Source organism: Oryx dammah, unplaced genomic scaffold (genome assembly GCF_014754425.2).
Source record: "Oryx dammah isolate SB20612 unplaced genomic scaffold, SCBI_Odam_1.1 HiC_scaffold_10, whole genome shotgun sequence".
Taxonomy (NCBI): Eukaryota; Metazoa; Chordata; class Mammalia; order Artiodactyla; family Bovidae; genus Oryx; species Oryx dammah.
The window spans coordinates 22,026,150-22,051,199 of record NW_024070194.1 but is presented as its reverse complement, the minus strand read 5'-3'; the positions used below and the strand labels follow the sequence as shown (position 1 = coordinate 22,051,199).

General features: G+C 38.0%; 1 protein-coding gene across 9 annotated transcripts in view; it reads left to right on the top strand.

The window, feature by feature from the left end:
* TPX2 (TPX2 microtubule nucleation factor) overlaps positions 1-25,050 on the top strand; it is a 55,027-nt gene continuing 29,977 nt past the window's right edge. The window contains exons 1-5 of one of the 9 annotated variants that reach the window (XM_040247595.1): positions 1-103; positions 3,097-3,210; positions 11,869-11,942; positions 12,861-13,038; positions 19,480-19,599. In XM_040247595.1, the coding sequence (XP_040103529.1) occupies positions 12,933-13,038; positions 19,480-19,599 (226 nt within the window). In that variant the 5' untranslated portion in view covers positions 1-103; positions 3,097-3,210; positions 11,869-11,942; positions 12,861-12,932. Of the gene's footprint in view, positions 331-528; positions 675-3,096; positions 3,211-4,073; positions 4,535-11,868; positions 11,943-12,860; positions 13,039-19,479; positions 19,600-25,050 lie in introns of those variants that run through there. The other 8 variants (XM_040247594.1, XM_040247593.1, XM_040247591.1 and 5 more) reach the window with 8 other exon arrangements.

The following is a 25,050-nucleotide window of genomic DNA, read 5'->3' as shown; positions in this document are numbered from 1 at the left end:
TGATTGGTGCGTTTGTGCAGAGTCTGCGTTCAAATTTTTCAACGGTACTGAATGAGTCCCGCGGCGGGTCTTCGCGGCGGTCGGTTGACAGCGCTGGGCTGAGGTGAGCAGTGAGGAGGGAAGAGGAGCAATTGGGGCGCCCGGCGGTCTTCACCCTAATTTCAAGCGACTGGAGTCTCTCCGCGTGGAGGGCGCAGCTCCTGGGAGGTGTACTGCGGGGGTGCCGCCCTGACCCGCGGAGCAGGAGCGGAGCTTCCGGCCTCCCTTCCCTTCGCGACAGGATTTCCCCGTGAAGTTCGGCAGACCGGGTCTAGCAGGCTGTGTTTGCAGGTAGAGGCGGAGGCCAGCGTGGGAAATAGAAGGAGGAATTAGGGCGAGGCTGTGGGCTAAGGCTAATGACAATTATATTATTACCCAGCACACAGACAATAAGCGTTTACTGGACTCAGCACTGTGTATTTTCTCATTTGATTTTCTTCCCAAGCCAGTGAAGTCGGTGCTAGTCTTAGTCTTAGCCCTCTTTTATAGGAGGGGAAATGAGGCCCGTAATCTAGATAAATTTCTAGAAATGGGTGATACAGTAGCCCGCCCTCAGGACGTCTGGCGTTTGGTGGAGGAAAACAGGTGTGGCCACGAAACAACTGCATCTCATAACTATTTTGTAAAATAGAAAGGTAAAGGAAGTGAGAACATAATTGAAGGCGTGTAATTCGACTTGGAGTTAACTTTCTGTTGGGGGATTTAAAATTCCTTCGGTTTTATCAGCTCTCCCCCTTTGTGTGCATCACTAGGTATTATTGCCTTTCTAATTTCCTGTCCTAAGACACTTAACAGATTGGAGTGGAAAGAAAAAGTGAACCAGATTATAATATTGTAGAATTGTTTTTCTTCCTGTTTTCTTCATTGCGGCTGCTGCTAAGTCGCTTCAGTCGTGTCGGGCTCTGTGCGACCCCATAGACGGCAGCCCACCAGGCTCCTCTGTCCACGGGATTCTCCAGGCAAGAATACTGGAGTGGGTTGCCATTTCCTTCTCCTGTTTTCTTCATTAATGGTTTGTTTTTCTCACAATTTTCTAGTACTTAGGTACCAAGAACTTCCAATCAGTCCTGCTTAGGACAAGATAGCATCTGAGTGCTCTACAGATTTTGCTTTAAGACCATCACTTGGGAGTTTGCCCTGATTCAGCCTTACCTTGTCTTGATAATCTATGGCCTGTCTTTGAAATTGTCTCATGAGATGTCAAAATTCGAACTATTTGCTGCAATGCTAAGGATATTTTTGTGTTGCGGCCTCAGTGTATCACACCCCCTGTCAAGCAACCCCGAAATCAAACTTGAGTCCCTTTGGTTGGTTGGTTTGCTTTTGTACTGTGGGTGTGTCAGTTCAGTATTAGGTTGTCACTCTTGGGATAAAAATTACTGTGACTCCCAACTCACTTAGCTAATTGATCTTTGAGGTTATACTCTGTGCTAAGATTGGTGTAAGATACTGTATGTGTACAGTCAAAGGGTTTCTGGTATGCTTGAGGACAAAAGTGATTCAAATTGACAAGTGACAATTAGAACAAGACAAGATAGCATCTGCATATTCTAGTTTTTGTATTGTAAGCTCATGGCAGTTTAGAGGTAAGGGAGATTGTTGAGGCTTAAAACAGGCCAAGGTGGCTTTGGGGAGCAGGGGGGACACAAACTGCTCTTGATGGAGTTCAGTTAGGAACCAGGGCAGTCTTGGTGCATGGAAACCACCCATTCAGTATCTGTTGAATTGGAAAGGCAAGAAGGTGTTATCTTAAATTGACTACAAAATTTCAGGTATGAAAAACTGAGTATATTGAATTAGGTTGATAAATTTGTTTAAACCTTCAAGTCATTTAAATAAAATAGTTATTTTAGCCAGCCTTATGCTTAAGTCTGTGCATTCTGACCTTAATAAAGTTACCTTATCCTGTAGCTGCAATTAAGCTTCAGTAGGTGACTAGATGGTCCTTTATTTCTTATATAGGCACCAGGAGAGAGTCAGAGTTCTCACATATTTCCTATGTGTATTTTTTTTTTTTTAGCCTTTCCCTAATTCTTTTGGAATTGTTGGGAAGGAAAGGAGGAGGAGAGTTTTGTGGGTTTTTTTTTCTTTTTAGAATTTTTTTTTTTAAGTCTTTAGTTTATGGCTGAATTGCATCTTCATTGCGGCACATGTGCTCTTCATTTTGCTATGCTCAGGCTTTCTCTAGTTGTGGTGTGCGGGTGTCTTCTCTTGAGGACCTTAAGGCATGCAAGCTGCAGTAGTTGTGGCTTGTAGGCTTAGTTGCTCCATGGCATGTGGCATCCTAGGTCCCGGACCAGGGATTAAACCCATGTCCCCTGCATTGACAGATTCCCAACCTTTGGACCACCAGGGAAGTCCCCAGGAGGAGAGATTTAAATGTCCTTTGGCAAACGAATTTTCTTTGCCACGGGTAAAGGTAGGAAGCAGAATTTACTCCAGGGACATTGAACAACCCAGTCAATTCTGTGAATAGATCTGTGTTTGAGAAAGTTCACCTGCCAAGGTATTTTGTGGAAGAAAGTATAGGTAACTGGAAGAGGTTCTGTTTTTGTTTGTTTGCGTAAAGAAACTTGATTGGGGGAAATTAAAGGTTAGTGAGAAAGGTATAAAGTTGTATGTAGGAGCAGACTTTAGAAATGTTTTTTATAAAATGCTGTTTCTACTTTTTTAAATTTAGAAAGGTAGAAAATTTTTTTTCGTATACAGTGTGCCTACTCTTTGTCCTGATATTTGAATAGGACACACACTATTGACCCCTTGACGTTAGTGTTCCTCAGTTGCAGGCTGTGGAGAGGTTGCTTTGAAGTGGAAGTATGTAACAAGCAAAAACACAGGGGCATAGCACATATACCCTAAAAGCTTTAGGAACACTTTTACACTAACAAAACGATCTGTTAAGTTTGACGTTTAGGGGGCATCATGCTATTTAGACCCTAGCTCTCAGAAGTACTCTGGTTTTAAGCATGGTTATCCTTGGTGTTTTATACCACCCCTTCTGTTCTCTGCTAACCTTTTTTGCTACAAAGAACTTGAACTTGTTTCATCTTCTTTCAGATTCTGGAAAAGAAGTATCTTCTGGACTTCAGAATTTCAGAAGAGAGGTGAAAGAGTATATTGCAACTTTGAATAAAGTCTATAGTCAAGGGTACTGACTGGATTAAACCACAGGTAAGGCTGTGTTCACAGTGTTACATTGAAAACTAAGGGGACTGCTAAAGCTTAAAAATTATTTGAATAATTTTCATTCATCTTTATAATAACATTTTGGAAGAAAATTTATTTAATATGGAAAAGAAAATAATGTCACCCACTATCCTGCTTCTCAGATAAATTATGGCTAGCATTTTGGTAGATTTCCTTCCAATTTTGGGGGGTGGGGTGGGTAATGTATATTTGGTTTTAAGAAATCATGCACTAATAACTTATCATTTTTTTCCACTTTATAATTAGGCTATGAAAATTTTGTCATTCATTAAAATTTTCTGTAACATAATTTTAATGGCTAATATATTATTCCATTATATGGTTCTGCTGTAGTATTTTACCCAGTGAAATCACTGGTCAAAAAGAATGCATATTTTTAAGACTTTTGTACAAAATACCAAATTGCCTCATAGGAAAATTGTGCTGATTTACCTATCCACTGACAGTGTACGTCACATAGACACAATTTTATATTTCTAAAATATTTAATATTTAGATTCACGAGGTGCAAAAGTCAAAGTAATATAAAAAAAATTTAGCATTCAAAATCTTCCAACCCTGTCACTGTCTATCTCACCCCTTGCCACCTCATTGGTAATCACTTTTTGGGGTGTCTGCTTTCCAAACCAGACACCTTTTGAGGGATATCATTCTCTATAAGACTGAGTGAGATTTGACTAGGATTGTAACCTCCTATAGCCCCACTGTCAGCCCTTACAAAGTCTCTTAGCTACTTACTTTTGGAACATCAGAACACTTTGGTAAAGGTAAGAGTTGTTATTTGGCCGAGAGGTAAATGGCATCTTTGATTTCTATCCAGGTTCTATTAGTTATGTAAAAGTGAATTATGGTTTATAGAGTTCTGTGGATGAATAAAAAAAGTGGAACTGAATTTGTAATCATTCAAAAATGAAATATGAAAGTTTGGAAGGAAAGTGATAGAAAAATGTGTTTGCTTGAGATTTTTGGACAGTGATGAATTAGAACAAATGTCCTTGTGTCCTGTGCTGACTTCTAAGTGCTTGGACAGTGAGAGATTGTCATTGGATTTTAAATTGACCCAATTTTGGAAGCTTCATAGATCTGTTTCTGTAAACAGATCTGATTTCAACATAGAAGTTAGCAAACAAATGTGGAAACACAAAGTCCATTAACTTCCTTCAGACTTGGTTTGTGACTTTGATTAACAATTAAAATTGCAGTCTGGATTATGTTGCCATTTGCTGTCTCTTGCTAATCCTATGTATAGGAAAAAAAGAAAAAAAGAATGGAGGTATTTTCTCCCTGGGTAAGATGAAAATAACTCAACTCTAACTTGTGGTAGTGTAACAAGATCTCTTATCCCTTGTGGAAATAGGAGAGGGTGTCCCTGGGGAAATGGCACTGCCTGGGATGGGACCATTTTAACTTAACTACACTTCTAATGAGGTCTTGACTTACTCTGTTTATTCTATTGTATTACCATTTATTTAACTTATGATTTTCCTCTAATAGAACGAGGCAAGACAGTTCACAAGTGAACTGTGAGGTACTTGAGATCATCTATCACACCAAAGTCTTTGTTTTGCTCAGGAGCTGCTGGTCTGCTATTTCAGCCTTGCTTAGAATGCACCCTTTTCCAGCTTTCCTCCACCCTGCTCTGAACCTGCACCTATTGATTTATAGAGCTTGTCATGGCTGGTTATTTTTGGTTGGAGAGTGAAGAGAGACAGGGAGCCATGGAGGTTAATTTCAGTTGAATGTGGAAATATGTTACATTGCTTCTTTTACAATCTTTCTCAATTGCATGCTTCCCAGTATGTGTTTTCCTTTTCCATTTATTTCTTCTGCTAGAAAAAGTCAGTATTCATCTTTATTTTTTTTTTTAATCCTATAAGAATTTATTCAGTGAACATTTCTTAGTAGATCAATAGAGTAAAATTTTTGATAGAACATCTTTACTTAACAGTCTTTATTGGTTCACTTCAAGTCTGAAAATAAGGTTTTGTTAAGCTACCCTTGCATTTCTCTCTGGTGATTCTAACCTATTCTTTTTTTTTTTTTTAGTATTCTATTTTTATTTTTTTAAAAATATAAATTTATTTATTTTAATTGGAGGCTAAATTACTTTACAATATTGTATTGGTTTTGCCATACATTGATATGAATTTGCCACGGGTGTACATGTGTTCCCCATCCTGAACCCCCTCCCACCTCCCTCCCCATGTCATCCCTCTGGGTCATCCCAGTGCACCAGCCCCGAGCACCCTGTATCATGCATCGAACCTGGACTGGTGATTCATTTCATGTATGATAATATACATGTTTCAGTGCTGTTCTCCCAAATCATCCCACCCTCGCCCTCTCCCACAGTGTCCAAAAGACTGTTCTATACATCTGTGTCTCTTTTGCTGTCTCGTCTACAGGGTTATCGTTACCATTTTTCTAAATTTCATATATAAGCGTTATTATACTGTATTGGTGTTTTTCTTTCTGGCTTAGTTCACTCTGTATACTAGGCTCCAGTTTCATCCACCTCAACAGAACTGATTCAAATGTATTCTTTTTAATGGCTTTTTATATGTACCACAGCTTTCTTATCCATTCATCTGCTGACGGACATCTAAGTTGCTTCCGTGTCCTGGCTGTTATAAAAAGTGCTGCAATGAACATTGGGGTACATGTGTCTCTTTCACTTCTGGTTTCCTCAGTGTTTATACCCAGCAATGGGATTGCTGGGTTGTATGGCAGTTTTATTTCTAGTTTTTTAAGGAATCTCCACACTGTTCTCCATAGTGGCTGTACTAGTTTGCATTCCCACCAACAGTGTAAGAGGGTTCCCTTTTAGTATTCATCTTTAACTTGCAGAACTCTGCATGTCTGTCTGTATCTTTTATGTATCACTTCCACCAGCAAATCTTCTCTGACCCTCCTTCATCCATAAAGTGTAGCCTCCTTTTCTGCACTTCCACAGTGCTGTTTGTTTATCCCTCATTACTGCAAAGATCACCCTGTGTCACAGTTAACTGTGAGTTCCTTATGGGGAAGGATTATATGTATCTTTTCAGACTTTGTTTTTTGGAAACAAGAATAAGCTATGTGATATGATGGATGGCACTCAATAGGGGGTTTTCAAAGGAACCTAACTAGTTCATAATGTAGGAGAAGCCTTTCCCTCAGGTCTGTCATAGGATTATTAGTCAGGAAGAGCTATTTCTTCACACAGAATATTTAGTTTTGCAGGAGTCTGAAGCTGTGGTGGATTCAGGTAATTTTGAAATGTGAAGCCGATTCTCTTGCGGCAGCTTGATTTGTGTTGGGGAATGTGGTTGACGCATGTGCCTTTTTTTTTTTTTTTCAGTGAAACCTGTTGACAGAAATTCAATCTTGATTAAGGGGTGCAGGAAGGCATCCAGTTCCACCCTGCTTGGGGCTCTCAATTAAACAGTTGGCTTTAGCCTGTTTCATTTCCCACAAGGCTTTTAGTTTTTGAAGGTTTTACATTCTAATATTTGTGGGAGAGGCGCTGTAATGAAGCTAGCAGTTGCCAGTAGTTACTTTTGGTTTTGTTCATGTACTTGTGCAGTCACTCTTTATTGAGGAGAGTCAGACTTCTCAATGGATATATATTTATTTGTTCCTTTTTTTTTTGGTAGTGGGGTAGAGGGGTGTACTAGACTAAAAGATGACTCAGAAGATTTTTTGAAAAAGAGATTTTTTTTAAAAGTTAGTATTTTCATTAAAAATTTTTAACCTACATAAATATTAGGCATATTTAGGTTTGAGCCCCCTTTGCCTTTTAACCCCTACTGATCAAATGCAGTTCTAGACTTCAGAGCACATCCCTCCTTCTGATGCTTGAGTAGTCCCTTTTACTCTGAACTATTCACTGAGAGATTCAGACAAACCTCCATCTTGTTTACAGCAAAAATTTATATGCAAGAATACAAACTTAGAAAAAGAGAAATTAAGGGGTGATGTTTTAGTTGATGAGAAGATTCCACTCCGAGCTTTCTTGGTATACTTAGAATAGGATTTTTAATTTACCAGGGTGTTCTTTTTGCAAAACTTGTTAAAAATGCTTAATTTTTCCATAGAGAATAGTTTATTTTTGTATTTGTCTAACAGGCTCCTCATTTTTGAAGGAATATTGATAGGAAAACCCTGTATATTGTAGTGACCTCAGATTTTGTAATCCTATAGACCGAGTCTTATAACTCAATACTGCTACCTGCCAGTTTGTGATCCTGGAGTAGCTTGGATCCTGGAAGAACTGAGTGAAGTCGCTCAGTCATGTCCGACTTTTTGTGACCCCGTGGACTGTAGCCTGCCAGGCTCCTCTGTCCGTGGGATTTTCCAGGCAAGAATACTGAAGTGGGTTGTCATTTTCTTCTCCAGGGGATTTTCCCGACCCAGAGATCGAACCTGGGTCTCCCACATTACAGGTGGGCTCTTTACTGTCTGAGCCACCAGGGAGTAGCTGAGTCAGTTCCTTATTTGTAAAACAGTGATGATGATATTTACTTTCTGTTTTGTTAATACAGTTTAAAGGAGATAATTTATATGAAGTGCCTAGTACAGTGCTTATGCTTGGCCTGTAGTACACAATCAGTATTTGGAAGTTATTATCTAAGTAGTATTGTCTCTCGCTCCTTGACATTTGATATTGATCTACATAAATATCTATTTTTAAGCAAATAGGAGAGGCAGTGGATAGTGTGGTGGATAAGGACACTCCCTTTAGGGCTTGTCTGAGTTCAAATCCTGGCTCTGCTACTTATGTGTATGACCATGAACAAATAGTAAATCTCTCTGTGCCTCAGTTTCCTCATCTGTGAAATTAATAATAGTACCCACTTTATAGAGTTACTGTGAGAATTTAGTGGACTTAATACATGAAAACACTACACAGTGTCTGCTTGTCATAAGTATTCAGTAATTAACAGTTATTACTATTTTTAACTTTGCTTTCAAAGTTTTTATTAGGTCAATACACAGGATTTTATGCAGAAACATTAACAAAGAAAATATTTATCATTTGGATATGTGAAGTTAGTATCCGGTTTATAGACCATGTAAATGGGAAGCATTATTTCCAAAAATCAGAAGATTCAACAGTTATTGCTGGATTATAAGAATAATACAAATCCCAGAAAACCTAATGACTTCTGGACTGTCACCATGGATTTCAGGGGATAATAATACAGCTTAACTAGCTCTTTAAACTGAAAAGGTATGCATTGAAATAATAGAATAAGAAAGTTAATATAGTGAAAAGTGTTCCCCTGACCCAGACCTCTCAGCTTTCTTCCCAGTCCCAAATGCTGTTAACTTCTGTGTCTTCTGCAATAGTCTATGTATGTATAAAGGTATTCATGAGTATACATTACCTCTTTCCTCTTTAACTTGAATGAGAGCACACACTTGTGCATTTTGCTTTTCTTATTTAATAGCTCTTGGAGCTCATTCTGTAGAAATCACATATGTAACATTATTTAGTATTAAAGTTACTTAATATCTCAACATGTGGTTGTGCCATAATTTATTCAACTAATCTGTTGGTCAAATTTGCATATTCAGTTTTTTGGCTTTTATGAACAATGCTTTGTGAATATTCTTATATATGCATAAATACATGTTTATAAGATAAATTTCTACTTTTGGCAAGATCTATCAAAGAAAAATGCAAATTATTTTCCAAAGAGCCTAGCAGTGTAGCTTCGTAATTTAAAAAGAAAAAAGGCTGTGAGGGGTTAAATTTGAATTCTTTCCAGGTTGTTTTCAGCAGCATGCTTTGGTGGAATCATGATTTTTAGAAGACTAAGTGGGATCGCTGCATATTACATTCCTGTCTCTTCCCTCCCCCTAGCTTTACTTGTCTTTGTAACATTCCTGCCTGGGAAGACTTCCCAGTGACCTGGGTTAGGCATTAAGATCATGGGAATCCAAGATTTTCCCATGTCTTCTAGGATGTTTGTTCAAAGAATAGGAAAACTTCCTTCTTACAACAGAGGAATTTTAGCCACTGTCAGTTGATTCTAGAGGAAAGGTATCAGTAGGTCAAAAGGCACTCAAAATACCTTCTTTCTTGTTTATGGGAAGTAGGTAGGCAGAAAGGTAGAGTAACTTCCCCATTGTCATATACATCAAGTAATGCCAGGGAGAGGCCTAGAATTCTGTATTTCCATGTTGGGATTGCTTAGTAAGGACCTATATGAAAAGAATTTTATTGTCTGGAGGTAGGTGTTTGCTGATATTTGGTCATCACTGATCAGTAGCTCAGTGATAACTGTTACTCTCGGCCATTTACTCCTGTGTATATGATGACTGCTGTAGCTCTAGCCATTACATCTGCGTTCAAGGCAAGAAACAAGGTGAAGGAAAAGGGGAGGAGCAAGGGCTGTAGTATATCTATATTAGGAAAGTATGAGTTTTCTTAGGAATCCCTCAGCAGATTCCTACTTTGTTCTTATTGGCCAAACTGTCCCATGGCTACTACTCCAAGCTTGGAAACTTGGTGATCAAGGGGGTGATTTCTGTCTTAGAGCACTTTTTACTGTTTTGATGGTGTTCAATGAGAAATATTTAATCATAGCTTGACTTAAGCCATGTTAACCTCTAATTTTCTTTATGCTTATAGTTCATAATATATGATTTAAATATTATACCATCTTATCTCTTAAGTCTGATTAATAGTTTTAAAATAAGTCTAGGTGTCCCTGATGGCTCAAACAGTAAAGAATCCACCTGCAATGCAGGAGACCTGGGTTTGATTCCTGGGTTGGGAAGATTCCCTGGAGGAGGGCGTGGCAGCCCACTCCAGTATTCTTGCCTGGAGAATCTCATGGACAGAGGAGCCTGACAGGCTACAGTCCATGGAGTCGTAGAGTCTGACACAACTGAGTGACTAAGCACAGCACATCTTTTAAGTCTGATAGGCCTCCTGTCTATAGATTTTGAATTCCTTTGTGTCTGAGACTAAATCTACTTTTTGTATGAGACAGTGTCTCATCCTTGAATATTAGTGAGAAAGGAGCTCCAGTATTATCAAGCCCAGATTTATGGCCCCTAGCAACTGTGAGTGAACTGCTAACACATAGCTTACTGAGTTAAATTGAATAATGAAAGTAGAAATGGGGAAGTGTGAAAACTTAAGAATTGAGGATAATAAAGAATCCTCTATTCAGGGTAAAACACTACGAAAACTGTCTCTGTACTTGGAAAGAGATACAGTACTGTTTCCTATGCAAATATAGACCATAACTACAGTAACATGCTTCTCTAAGTCATAGGGTGAGGGCAGATGATGTAGAAAACATATCATACTAAAGTCAGGCGCGTCAGTTCTAGATCGGATTCTTCCTTTATATAACTTTATATTGGGCAAGTTGTTTTCAATTTCCCTTACTTTCAGCTTCCTCTTCTAGGATGGGAATAATTGATGCTTTAGAGGATTGTTGAGGGGATTAAAATTGTATGTATTTAGTATTGTTGTTTCATGGTGCTTGGCATGTGTAAGCACCTTTGGTACCTTGTTTTTACCATGATCATTAGTAGTAGTGTTGTATGATCCTGCTGCTAAGTCGCTGCAGTCGTGTCCGACTCTTTGCAACCCCATAGACGGCAGCCCACCAGGCTCCCCTGTCCCTGGGATTCTCCAGGCAAGAACACTGGAGTGGGTTGCCATTTCCTTCTCCAATGCATGAAAGCGAAAAGTGAAAGAGGACCTCATTTTGCTTTATTTAATCTTTATCTATAAACTGAAAAATATAGGTGTTATTTAAAACTCCTCCCAACTCCAAAATGTCATATTTCTACACTAAGTACTTCAATTGGAGCATTGTTATAAAGATAGCTGTGGAGGTATAGCTTCAGTGAGTTCATAGGGGAGACCATGGGGGTGCGTAGATTGATTTCACTATGTAAACCAAATAGAACAAATTCCTTCTGAATTACCCAAGTCCACTGAGAGAAATTACCCAAGTCCACTAGCCAAACCACTGAGCAACAATGAGGTTGGGTGGACCTAATCTCATAATTTATCTCAGAGCATAAGTATAGTGGTATAATATGAAGAAAATGAGTACTGAGGGCTGTTAGTACCTGGAAGAGAACTGGCACACCTCTCTGTAATGCAAGGGGATATTACTCTCCTGAGGAACGTTTTCACATTATGTGTCAATAGCCAGTGATTCTGTCTTTTAAGAATTTGTCTTTAGAGAAGAATAAAGAATATATACAGAAACTTAGCTTCATGGATATTCTTCTAGTTGTATCTTTAAAGTGAAAGTGTTGGGACAGTCCTAATATAGGGGATAAGTAAATTAGTTATTAGTTGCTGGTATATCTATATTGACATGGAAGATGCTTGCCATATGTGAAGCAGATTCAAAATGTCAATGATCCCATTTGAAAAAAAAAAGTAAAAGTTAAGTGTGTGTACGTGTTGTGTGTATAGAGAGAGATTGAGAGAAATTGTGTGGGTGTGCGAAGTAGTATGGCATTGTGGATTTTTATGAAATCATTTTTTGTGATCTCATTTAAAAAATGAGCATGTATTTATCAAGGCTTAAATAAAGTACTTAAATTAGTAAATGTGTATGTAAGTCATTAACTGATGTCTACTTCTCTTCCATGATACAGAATACTTTAAGTCCATGTTATTCCATAATGAAGACAAATGATTCATTGGGTTTCGTAGGGAAATTATTTGCCAAGTGAGTATAGCCTTTAGGCTATTACTTTCAGCTACTTTTTTAACCACATTGTGTTGGAGTTGGGGGCTGACACTTCTACACAGGTTTCCACAGGACAGAGGACACAGGACGCATGACAGCTCTTCTGTACAAAGTATGCAGAAGTAAGGATGGCCCACATCTTTTTTTTTTTTTAACCTAATCTGCATGTTGTCCCTTTTATGTATTTTTAAAGGTATTTGTCTCCATGCCCAGGAGTAGTCTTTTTTAGAAAAGTATTTTTAAAGAAGAAACCTGTACTTGGCAAAACACTATTGAGATTTTTTACTATGTATGAGATACTGTTCTAAGCACCTTAATGGATGAGATATACACAAGTGAGTGGAGTTCATCCTTGTCTGCAGGAACTTAGCATTTACTAGGAGAGAGATCTGCATAGTTAGCTAATGTAAAATTAGATGGTATAAAAGCACAATGGCTTTGGAGGGGCAACAGTAATGAATGGTAGGTGAAAATTGGGAAAGATTTTAGAGATGATTGAATTGAACTTTCAATGATGAGTAAGGTTTTCTTTGGTAGCTATGATGTGTTTCAGAAATTGGGTTATTCAGGGCAAAGAGAAAATGCATTGGATGTGGATGAGCCTGGAAATGAGAAAACGGTAGATTGAGGAAAATAAGATAATGAATGTAAAAGACTTAGCACACTACATGACATATTGTAGGTATTCATTAAATTTGGCCTCTTTCTAATTCCAATGTATTTACCTCAAGGAGTGTCAAGTTACTGAAAAAGTAAACTACTTTTAGTGTGATTTGAAAAGTAAGGCATATTGCCCAGGTTATTTTCAGAATTGCATGTGTGATTGTAAAAGCAAAATAGGGTACCAGTACCTTAGATAAATGTGCAATCAAGTTTCTGAACCATTTATCTCCTTAGGAAGTGACCTGTTGAGAAAAGTGACACAAACGTTGGAAATAACCTGCTGTTTTGCACCAAGGGTGGGACACAATGTCACAAGTCACAACCTCTTATTCCTATGATGCTCCAACGGACTTCATCAATTTTTCATCTTTGACTGATGAGGAAGATACGCAACACATAGATTCCTGGTTTGGTAAGTGTCTGCTTTTCTAGTTGTTTTAAGGGATAGTGACTTGCTTTGTGCTGAGCACCTTTCAAAAGAATGGATTGTAGATAACTAAAACATAAATTCCTTTCTGCACTCAGAGACTTTGTCATCATGATATGATAGAAATAGTTGAAATGTCCACTATTTTGGAAATGGACTATTAGTAGAAATCAAAGTTTTGCAGTTAAAAATGATGAATATTTAAGCTTTATGAACATATGATAAAATTCGGTTGAAAAAAATTGAGTGAAATTCAACTACATGTCTATAGTGAAGGCAGTCACATAAAAACTTGCTTTGTTGTCACTGAGCGTAGAGTATAATATTACAGCTGGAATGTTGACAGTGATACACTCCACCAATCTTACTCAGATTTCCCCAGTATCACTTGTACTTATTTTCATGTGTATTAAGTTCTATGTGATTTTATCGCCTGCGTAGATTCATTGATTTACTACCACAGTCAAGATATCAAACCGTTCTAACATCGTGAGGATCCTTGTGTTCCTCTTTTAGAACTATACTCACCTCCCTCTTGCTACCTCTCCCAAGGTCTTTTTTCTTTTTAATTTATTTTTTATTGAAGGATAATTGTTTTACAGAATTCTCCTGTTTTCTGTTAAATCTCAACATGAATCAGCCATAGGTATACATATATCCCCTCCCTTCTGAAACTCCCTCCTATCTCCCTCCCCATCCCACCCCTCTAGGTTGATACAGAGCCCCTGTTTGAGTTTCCTGAGCCATACAACAAATTGCCATTGGCTATCTATTTTACATATGGTAATATAAGTTTCCATGTTACTCTTTCCATACATCTCACCCTCTCCTCCTCTCTCCCTATGTCTACAAGTCTATTTTCTATTTTCTCCGTTGTTGCCCTGTAAATAAATTCTTCATTACCATTTTTCTAGATTCCGTATATATGTTTTAGAATACGGTATTTATCTTTCTGACTCATTTCACTCTGTATAATAGATTCTAAGTTCATCCACCTCATTAGAATTGACTCAAATGTGTTCCTTTCTACGGCTGAGTATTATTCCTTTGTGTATATGTTCCACAACTTCTTTATCTATTGATCTGTCAGTGGACATCTACGTTGATTCCACGTTCTAGCTATTGTAAATAGTGCTGCAGTGAACAAAGGGATACATGTGTCTCTTTCAATTTTGGTTTCCTCAGGGTATATGCCTAGGAGTGGGATTGCTGGGTCATATGGTGGTTTTATTTCTAGTTTTTTTAAGAAATCTCCATACTATCTTCCATAGTGGCTGTATCAATTTACATTCCCACCAACAGTGCAAGAGTGTTCCCTTTTCTCCACACCCTCTCCAGCATTTATTGTTCATAGACTTTTTGATGAGGGCCATTCTGACTGGTGTGAGGTGATATCTCATTGTAGTTTTGATTTGCATTTCTCAAATAATGAATGAAGATGGGCATCTTTTCATGTGTTTGTTAGCCATTTGTATATCTTCTTTGGAGAAATGTCTGTTTAGGTCTTTTCCGCACTTTTTGATTGGGTGGTTTGCTTTTCTGTTACTGAGTTATATGAACTGCTTGATATCAATTTTGGAAGTTAATCCTTTGTCAGTTGTTTCATTTGCTATTATTTTCTTCCATTTCGCCTTGCTTATAGTTTCCTTTGCTGTGCAAAAGCTTTTAAGTTTAATCAGGTCCCTCTTGTTTACTTTTGTTTTTATTTCCATTACCCTAAGAGGTGGGTCATAGAGGATCTTGCTTTGTTTTATGTCATCAAGTGTTTTGCCTATGTTTTCCTCTCAGAGTTTCATAGTTTCTGGTCTTACATTTAGGTCTTTAATCCATTTTGAGTTTATCTTTCTGTATGGTGTTAGGTGCTCTGATATTCCCATCTCTTTCAGAATTTTCCACAGTTTATTGTGATCCACACAGTCAAAGGCTTTGGCATAGTCAATAAAACAGAAATAGATATTTTTCTAGAACTCTCTTGCTTTTTTAATGATCCAGCGGATGTTGGCAATTTGATCTCTGGTTCCTCTGCCTTTTCTAAAACCAGCTTGAATATCTGGAAGTTCACTGTTCACGTATTGCTGAAGCCTGGCTTGGAGAATTTTGAGCATTACTTTACTAGCATGTGAGATGAGCGCAATTGTGCAGTACTTTGAGCATTCTTTGGGATTGGAATGAAAACTGACCTTTTCCAGTTCTGTGGTCACTGCTGAGTTTTCCAAATTTGCTGGCATATTGAGTGCAGCACTTTCACAGCATCATCTTTCAGGATTTGAAATAGCTACACTGGAATTCCATCACCTCCACTAGTTTTGTTCATAGTGATGTTTGCTAAGGCCCACTTGACTTCACATTCCAGGATGTCTGGCTCTAGGTGAGTGATCACACCATCGTGATTATCTTGGTCTTGAAGATCTTTTTTGTACAGTTCTTCTGTGTATTCTTGCCACCTCTTCTTAATATCTTCTTCTTCTGTTAGGTCCATACCATTTCTGTCCTTTATCGAGCCCATCTTTGCATGAAATGTTCCCTTGGTATCTCTAATTTTCTTGAAGAGATCTCTAGTCTTTCCCATTCTGTTGTTTTCCTCTATTTCTTTGCATTGATTGCTGAGGAAGGCTTTGTTATCTCTTCTTGCTATTCTTTGGAACTCTGCATTCAGATGCTTATATCTTTCCTTTTCTCCTTTGCTTTTTGCTTCTCTTCTTTTCACAGCTATTTGTAAGGCCTCCTCACTTCATGGGAAATAGATGGGGAAACAGTGGAAACAGGGTCAGACTTTATTTTTTGGGGCTCCAAAATCACTGCAGATGGTGATTGCAGCCATGAAATTAAAAGACGCTTACTCCTTGGAGGAAAAGTTATGACCAACCTAGATAGCATATTCAAAAGCAGAGACATTACTTTGCCAACAAAGGTCCGTCTAGTCAAGTGTATAGTTTTTCCTGTGGTCATGTATGGATGTGAGAGTTGGACTGTGAAGAAAGCTGAGTGCTGAAGAATTGATGCTTTTGAACTGTGGTGTTGGAGAAGACTCTTGAGAGTCCCTTGGACTGCAAGGAGATCCAACCAGTCCATTCTGAAGATCAGCCCTGGGATTTCTTTGGAAGGAATGATGCTGAAGCTGAAACTCCAATACTTTGGCCACCTCATGTGAAGAGTTGACTCATTGGAAAAGACTCTGATGCTGGGAGGGATTGGGGGCAGGAGGAGAAGGGGATGACAGAGGATGAGATGGCTAAATGGCATCATTGACTCGATGGACGTGAGTATGAGTGAACTCCAAGAGTTGGTGATGGACAGGGAGGCCTGGTGTGCTGCGATTCATGGGGTCACAAAGAGTCAGACATGACTGAGCAACTGAACTGAACTGAACTGATGGTGTTAGGAAGTGTTCTGATTTCATTCTTTTACATGTAGCTGTCCAATTTTCCCAGCACCATTTATTAAAGAGGCTGTCTTTGCTCCATTGTATATTCTTGCCTCCTTTGTCAAAAATAAGGTATAAGGTACCCATAAATGCATGGGTTTATTTCTAGGCTTTCTATCTTGTTCCACTAGTCTGTGTTTCTTTTTGTACCATACTGTCTTGATGACTATAGCTTTGTAGTATAATCTGAAGTAAGGAAGGTTGATTCCTCCAACTGCATTCTTTTTTCTCAAGACTGCTTTGGTTATTAAAATTCAGGCTTCTGGGATTTATGGAACTAGCCCAAAGTCACGGTGAAAATGAAAGTGTTAGTCCCTCCGTCTTCTGTTACTCTTTGGGACCCCATGAACTGTAGCCCCTTGGGATCCTCTGTTCATGGAATTCTCTAGGCAAAAATACTGGAGTGGGTTGCCATTTTTAAATGGAGGGATTATGGTACTCAGAACCCAGTCTCCAAATAGAGATAGGATTCCCTGATAATGGATCAGGTGATATGACACAAACTTTGACATCGTCAACAAATAAGGATGTGAGGGTTTTTTTTTTTATTTATTTTTTTATTGAAGGATAATTGCTTTACAGAAATTTGTTTTTTTCTGTCAAACTTCAATGTGATTCAGTCATAGGTATACATATATCTTCTCCCTTTTGAACCTCCCTCCCATCTCCTTCCCCATCCTACCACCCTAGGTTGATACAGAGCCTCTGTTTGAGTTTCCTGAGCCATACAGCAAATTCCTTTTGGCTATCTATTTTACATATTGTAATTTAAGTTTCCATGTTACTCTTTCCATACATCTCACCCTCTCCTCCCCTCTCCCATGTCCATAAGTCTGTTCTCTGTTTTTTTATTACTTTGGGATAGTATGTGAGACCAGTGATATGTCATGCTAGTTATTGCTGGGTCTTCATTTTTTTCTTTCTCATTAAGAGAAATCAGTATGTGATGGGGGTAGAAATGAGTCCATTGCAGCTGTACTTCACACTTACAGTGCAGTGTCCAAATGTGATAGCATATGCCATTCTCTTGGAAAAGGACTCTAATGAAATCCAGTGGGTCTGTTGGGTGTGTATAGGAGGAAGGGTGGATAAGAAAGCCTGCTGCCATACAGAAGGTCTTCTCCATGCCCTTGGTTCACGGAAACCCTGAGGAAATACCTCAGCTGTCTCTCTTTTTCCAAGGTTTTTTCTTGAAAACAGGAAAGGAAATATTAGTATAACAATACTTTTAAATATACTTTGGAAGAAAAAATGGATCCTACTGTTTTTTCAAAATCATCTTAGTTCTAATGTTCAATTCAGTTGCTCAGTTGTGTATGACTCTTTGTGACCCCATGGACTGCAGCACACCAGGCCTCCCTGTCCATCACCAGTTCCTGGAGTTTACTCAAACTCATGTCCACCGAGTCAAGTGATGCCATCCAACCATCTCATCCTCTGTCGTCCCCTTCTCCTCCCGCCTTCAGTCTTTACCAGCATCAGGGTTTTTTCAAATGAGTCAGTTCTTTGCATCAGGTAGCCAGAGTATTGGAGTTTCAGCTTTAGCATCAGTCCTTCCAATGAATATTCAGGACTGATTTCCTTTAAGATGGACTGGTTGGATCTCCTTGCAGTCCAAGGGATTCTCAAGAATCTTCTCCCACACCACAGTTCCAAAGCATCAGTTCTTTGGCACTCAGCTTTCTTTATAGTCCAACTCTAAAATCTATACATGAATACTGGAAAAACCATAGCTTTGTCTAGACGGACCTTTGTTGGCAAAGTAATGTCTCTGCTTTTGAATATGCTATCTAGGTTGGTCATAACTTTTCCTCCAAGGAGCAAGCATCTTAATTTCATGGCTGCAGTCACCATCTGCAGTGATTTTGGACCCCAGGAAAATAAAGTCTGTCACTGTTTCCACTTGCCATGAAGCGATGAAACCAGATGCCATGATCTTAGTTTTCTGAATGTTGAGCTTTAAGCCAACTTTTTCACTCTCCTCTTTCACTTTCATCAAGAGGCTTTTTAGTTCTTCACTTTGTGCCATAAGGATGGTGTCATCTGCATATCTGGGGTTATTGATACTTCTCCCGGCAATCTTGATTCCAGCTTGTGCTTCATCCAGCCCAGTGTTTCTCATGATGTACTCTGCATATAAGTTAAATAAGCAGGGTGACAATATATGGCCTTGATGTACTCCTTTTCCTGTTTGGAACCAGTCTGTTCCATGTCCAGTTCTAACTGTTGCTTCCTGACTTGCATATAGATTTCTCAGGAGGCAGGTCAGGTGGTCACGTATTCCTATCTCTTTCCGAATTTTCCAGAGTTTATTGTGGTTCACACACAAGTTCTAATGTATTCCTTTATAATTTTCTTCCAGATAATCACATCTTTTTACACAGTTGTAGTCAGAGTATACATTCACAGTGGGACTCAACACATTCCTAAAACTTGTATCAGTAGGCTGTTGATAGAATACACTTTTCACTGCTTGTAGTGGCTTTGGTCATGGCAAAACCTAAGATATAATTCCCTGAGAGAACCTAGCTCTATTCCATCCTCTTGCACCCCACACTGTCTTAACTGAGGAAGAACCTCAACTCAATTAGACTACAAGATGTCCCTTGTAAGCCTTACCAATCTCACTGATTACAGTTTTCTTTCAAAGGAACATGATGTATTTAGGTAGTAGATAAGGCCAGTTTATGATTATATGGTCCTAAATTTGTATCAAGCAAAGATAAACAGCTATTCACAATGCAGAGTCTGCACTTCTCCTTTTCTGTAATACTTTGTTCAGTGTTACCAGTGTTTTAGTGTTAGTTTTTGCAGTTGTTGTCTCTGTTATATAACCTGTATTTATTTATTTTTTTAATCACTGCAGCTTTGTTGATACTTGCCAAATGAGTTCGAAGTCTACCAGTAGGAGGCTTTAGGCCTCATTTTAAGTGTATGACAGACACTCTTTTGTTTGCTTCCTTGCTGGTTGTTTAGATGATTATGATTTTACCTTTTCACAGATGAGAAGGCTAATTTGGAGAATAAGTTTCCTGGGAAGGATGGTACAGGAGGGCTTTTTCAGGGCAAAACACCTCTGAGGAAGGCTAATCTTCATCAAGATGTCACACCCTTGAGGCCAGGTAAGAAAGAACATCTTAGAAAAAAGCTCCTTGGCAGAATGGTGGAGCAGTATATTAGGAACCTGAGGGACCTGGGGAAATTACCTAAATGATGTATCCCTTTGTTTTTAATTGGTGAAATGGGCTAATTCATTTATTCATTTCATGGTAAGTTGAAAACTAATGATGTGCTATGTTCTTTTCATTTTTCAAACTTTGAGAAATTAAGCTAACATAGAATTTTATTGCCAGATATATAACTATTTTCTTTTTTGACTAGATTTAATGTAACGTAACCCGAGTCTGGCTGGGAAACAAAACAGCAGGAGAGAAGAATGTACTGCTTGATAATTATGCAAGAATTCTTTGAGTCTTGTATCTGATTTTAAAAGATGATTGACATTTAACTAATAGTTACTAAATATACAAAATACTGTCTGTTTGATTAGAACAAAAAGTATTCTTTTAAGAGGTCATAAATCCTCAAAAATGATTGTTTTGAAATAGTAGCTATATTTAGATGTAATTCACATGTTACACAATTCACATGCTTAAAGTGTACCTTTCAGTCTTTTTTTCATATGCTCATGGAATAGTTGTGCAATCACCATAATCAATTTAGAACATTTGAGAATTAATCTTATGGGTTAATCTGAAACTCGCCCCAATTGCAGCACTAACTAGAGGGCCATATTAGAAAATCGCTGTTTTTCAGTGAACTTGCTTAGTTTGCAGAGTCTCAGTTGCTAGGCTGACTTTCAAACACAGGTGATATCTTACTGAATTTGGGGTCTGGACAAGTATCCATCTTTCTTGCATAAGAGGTTATAACCATGTATACATATTTCACTTGAGGTGCTTAGAAGTGTGGAAGATTTTTCTGTTGCTTTGATGGTCTTTGTGCTCTTCTTGAATTGAAAGAGGATGTGATGGTACCTAGTTTGTCTGGATCACTTTCAGTTTAAAATTATTTGTCAGCAGTGAGCCCCAGAGTAGGACGCCTCTGCTTGGCCCATCATGTTATCAAAAACCACATACACTGCTTCCACTCGTGCATACCCCTCAGCCACAGGGTTTTTGTTCTTTCTTAGTACACATTCTCACCTGTCTCATTAGTGCTATTTTACCCTTAGTCTAACTGAAAAATTCTTATTCATCATTCAGTTTCCAACTTAAATATCTTTTTTTCTCTAATTGATTCCCCTTATTTGTGTTCACAAAGCACTTTTCAGAGCTCTGGTTTTTGGGGTTTTTTGGCCTCACAGCATATGGGATCTTAGTTCTCCAACCAGGGATCGCACCCACTCCCCCTTGCAGTGGGAGCACAGTCTTACTATTGGACTATCAGGGAAGTCCCCAGACCTCTATTTTAATTTCAGCTTTTATTGTGTTGCTAGTACAAATAATTATGATAAATTTTTCTATATTGATCTTTTATCCTACAACCTTCTAAAGTCACTTACTAGCTTTAGTACCTTTTTTGTAGATTTCATCAGGTTTCTACCTTAGTGATTATGTCATCAGCAAATAAGCCTTTTATTTTTCTTGCACATTGCAGTGCCTAGAGCTTTTAATGTGACGTTGAATAGGAGAGGAGAAGTAGACATGCTTGTTTTATTCCTGATTTTAGGGGAAAGCATGCAGGCTTTCACCATTAAGTATAATGTTAACTATAGTCCTTTTTTTTTTTTTTTTTGGAGGCCTCAGTTCTTATTTTGATTTCAGTCCTGATGTAGGTTTTTCATAGATGTCTTTTATCAGGCTGAGGAATTTCTCTTCTATTCCTCTTTTGCTGATAGTGTTTATAGTAATATATGCTAAATTTTCTTAGATGCTTTGTCTGCATATATTAGGATGTTTATATGATTTTTTTCCCTTTCTAAAATTTTTAGTTTTTAAATTGCTTAATTACACTGCTTTTCCAATTTTAAGCCAATCTTTCTTTTCTGGAATGAACCCCAATTGGTCAGGATGGTATTTTTCTTTATATATATATTTTAGGTTTAGTTTGTTAAACATTATTTTGTTTAAAATTTTCTTCATCTGTGTTCATGGGGAATAGTCTGTAGTTTTCCTTTCTTGTGATGCATTTGTTTGATTTTGATAGAGTAAATGTTGGCCTTACTATATAAATATTCCCTTTTCATATCTCTGGAAGAATTTGTATAACATTAATATTATAGAATTTACCATTGAAGCTATCTGGCTCTGCAGTTTTCTTTGCAGAGAGGTTTTTAACTAAAAAGTCAATTTATTTAGCAGATATAGATTATCTGTTTCTTCTTGAATGAGCTTTGGTAGTTTGTCTTTCAAGTAATTTATCAATGTCATCGAAATTGTTTAATTTATTGGCAAAAAGTTGTTGTAATGTTTCCTTATTATCCTTTTGATACTTATAAGTTCTGTAGTGATATCACCTCTCTCATTCCCGATATTAGCAATTTATGTCATCTCTCTCTATTTTTCTAATCAGTGTGGCTAAAGATTTAGCACTGTTATTAATCTTCTCAAAGAACCAGCTTATCAGAGCTACCAACTCTCCAGTATTCTTGCCTGGAGAATCCCATGGACAGAGGAGCCTGAGGAGCCTACAGTCCATAGGGTCGCAAAGAGTTGGACACGACTAAAGTGACTTAGCACATACATGTATGCATGGCTATTATAGTCTTGCTGATTTTTCTGTCAACTTGTTCTATCAGTTAGGGAGAGGTTTTAAAATTTCAGACTATGATTGTGGATTGTTTATTTCTCCTTAAGTATCTGGTATGAATACAGATGATATTGATTATGGTGTATGATCCTTTTTTGTTGAGAAGTTTTGCATCTATGTTCATCAGTGACATTGACCTTTTTCTGTAATATCTTTGTCAGGTTTTGATAACAGGGTGGTGCTGGCCTCATAGAATGAGTTTGGAAGAGTTCCTTTCTCTGTACTTTTTTGAAATAGCTTGAGAAGGATAGGTGTTAACTCTTCTAAATGTTTGGTAGAATTTACCTGTGAAGTCATCTGTTTCTGGACTTTTGTTTGTTGGGAGTTTTTTTAAATTAATGATTCAAATTCATTACTAGTAATTGGTTTCTTAATCTTTTCTATTACTTCCTGATTCAGTCTTAGGAGATTGTACATTTCTAGGAATTTTTCCATTTCTTCTAGGTTGTCCATTTTATTGGCATATAGATGTTTGTAATAATCTCCTGTGATCTTTTGTATTTCTGCTTGCAGCTTCTCCTTTTTCATTTCTGACTTTATTGATTTGGCCTTTCTCTCTTTTTAATGAGTCTAGCTAAAACGTTTATCAGTTTTATCTTTTCAAAGGACCAGCCCTTAGTTTCATTGATCTTTTCTATTTTTCTTTTAGTCATATTCCATTCATTTCCATTTATTTACTTCTTTCTGTTCTGATCTTTATGATTTTTTTTTTCATTCTTTCTTTCTCTGGTTGATTTAGGTGTAAGTTTAGGTTGATTGTTTGAGATTTTCCTTGTTCCCTAAGGTAAGCTTGTATTGCTGTAAACTTCTGTCTTAGAACCACTTTTGCTGCATCACATAGGTTTTGGACTGTTGTGTTTTTTCATTTGTCTCCAGGTATTTTTTTGATTTCTTTGATTTCTTCAGTGATCCGTTGGTTGTTTAGTAGCATATCGGTTAACCTCCATGTGTTTTTGTGTTTTTGCAGTTTTTTTCTTGTGGTTGGCTGCTAGTGTCATAGTGTTGTGGTCAGAAAAGATGCTTAATATGATTTCAGTTTTCTGAAATGTACAGAAGTTTGTATTGTGGCGTAGAATGTGATCTGTCCTGGAGAGTGTTCCCTGTGCAATTGAAAATATGTATTTTGCTGCTTTTGGATGAAATGTTCTCTCTATATATATCTGGTCTACTGTGTCCTTTAAGGCCAGTGTTTCCTTACTGAGTTTTCTGTCTGGATAATCTGTCCATTGAGATAAGTGGGGTGTTAAAGTTCTCTGTTGTTGTGTTACTGTCAGTTTCTCCCTTTATGATTGTTAATATTTGTTTTATATGTTTAGGTGGTCCTATGTTGGGTGCATATATATTTACAATTGCTATATCTTCTTTTTGAATCGGTTCCTTGATCATATATAATATCCTTTGTCTTTGTAACAGTCTTTGTTTTAAAGTCCATTTTGTCTGATATAATTATTGCTACCCCTGCTTTCCTTTGATTTGTATTTGCATAGAATGCCTTTTACCATCCTCTCACTTCTCTATGTGTGTCTTTAGATCTGAAGTCAGTCTCTTGTAGGCAGCATATATATGGGTCTTGTTTTATATCCATTCAGCTACTTGGTGTCTTTTGATTGGAGCATTTAATCCATTTGCATTTAGACTAATTACTGATATATATCTACTTATTGCCATTTTAATTGTTTGGGTGTTGTTTTTATATATCTGTTTTTGTTCCTTTGTTCTCTTCCCTTATAGTTTGATGGCTATCTGTAGTGTCATATTTGTATTCCTTTCTCTTTTTTATGTGTCTGTATATCTATTATAGATTTTTTTTTGGTTTGTGATTACCATGAGGTTTATATATATGTATCTATATCTCCATGATTATTTTATGTTGCTGATCTCATAATTTCAAGTGAATCTTAACAGCCCTGAATTTGTACTCTCCTTCCTGATGATTACTGTCTTTAACATATGCTTACTGAGAAGTCAGTGGATAGCCTTATGGGCAGGCTTCCCTGGTAGCTCAGCTAGTAAAGAATCCACATGTTCTCTCTCTATATATCTGGTCTACTGTGTCCTTTAAGGCCAGTGTTTCCTTACCAAGTAAGGAATCTCTCAATGCAGGAGACCCTGCTTTGATTCCTGGGTTGGGAACATCCCCTGGAGAAGGGGTAGGCCACCCACTCCAGTATTCTTGGGTTTCTGGTGGCTCAGATGGTAAAGAATCCTCCTGCAATGCAGGAGACCTGGGTTCAATCCCTGGGTTAGGAAGATCCCCTGGAAAAGGGAATGGTTACCGTCTCTAGTATTCTTGCCTAGAGAATTCTGTGGACAGAGAAACCTGGCGGGCTACAGTCCATGGGGTTGCAAAGAGCTGGACAAATGGAGCAACTCACACTTTCACTTTCATGATTATTATAAAAGCATTTTTTACAGGCAGTATATAGTTCAGTTCAGTTCAGTTGCTCAGTCATTTCTGACTCTTTGTGACCCCATGAATCGCAGCATGCCAGGCCTCACTGTCCATCACCAACTCCCGGAGTTCACTCAGACTCGCGTCCATCGAGTCAGTGATGCCATCCAGCCATCTCGTCCTCTGTCGTCCCCTTTTCCTCCTGCCCCCAATCCCTCCCAGCATCAGAGTCTTTTCCAATGAGTCACCTCTTCGCATGAGGTGGCCAAAGTACTGGAGTTTCAGCCTTAGCATCATTCCTTCCAAAGAAATCCCATGGCTGATCTCTTTCAGAATGGATTGGTTGAATCTCCTTGCAGTCCAAGGGACT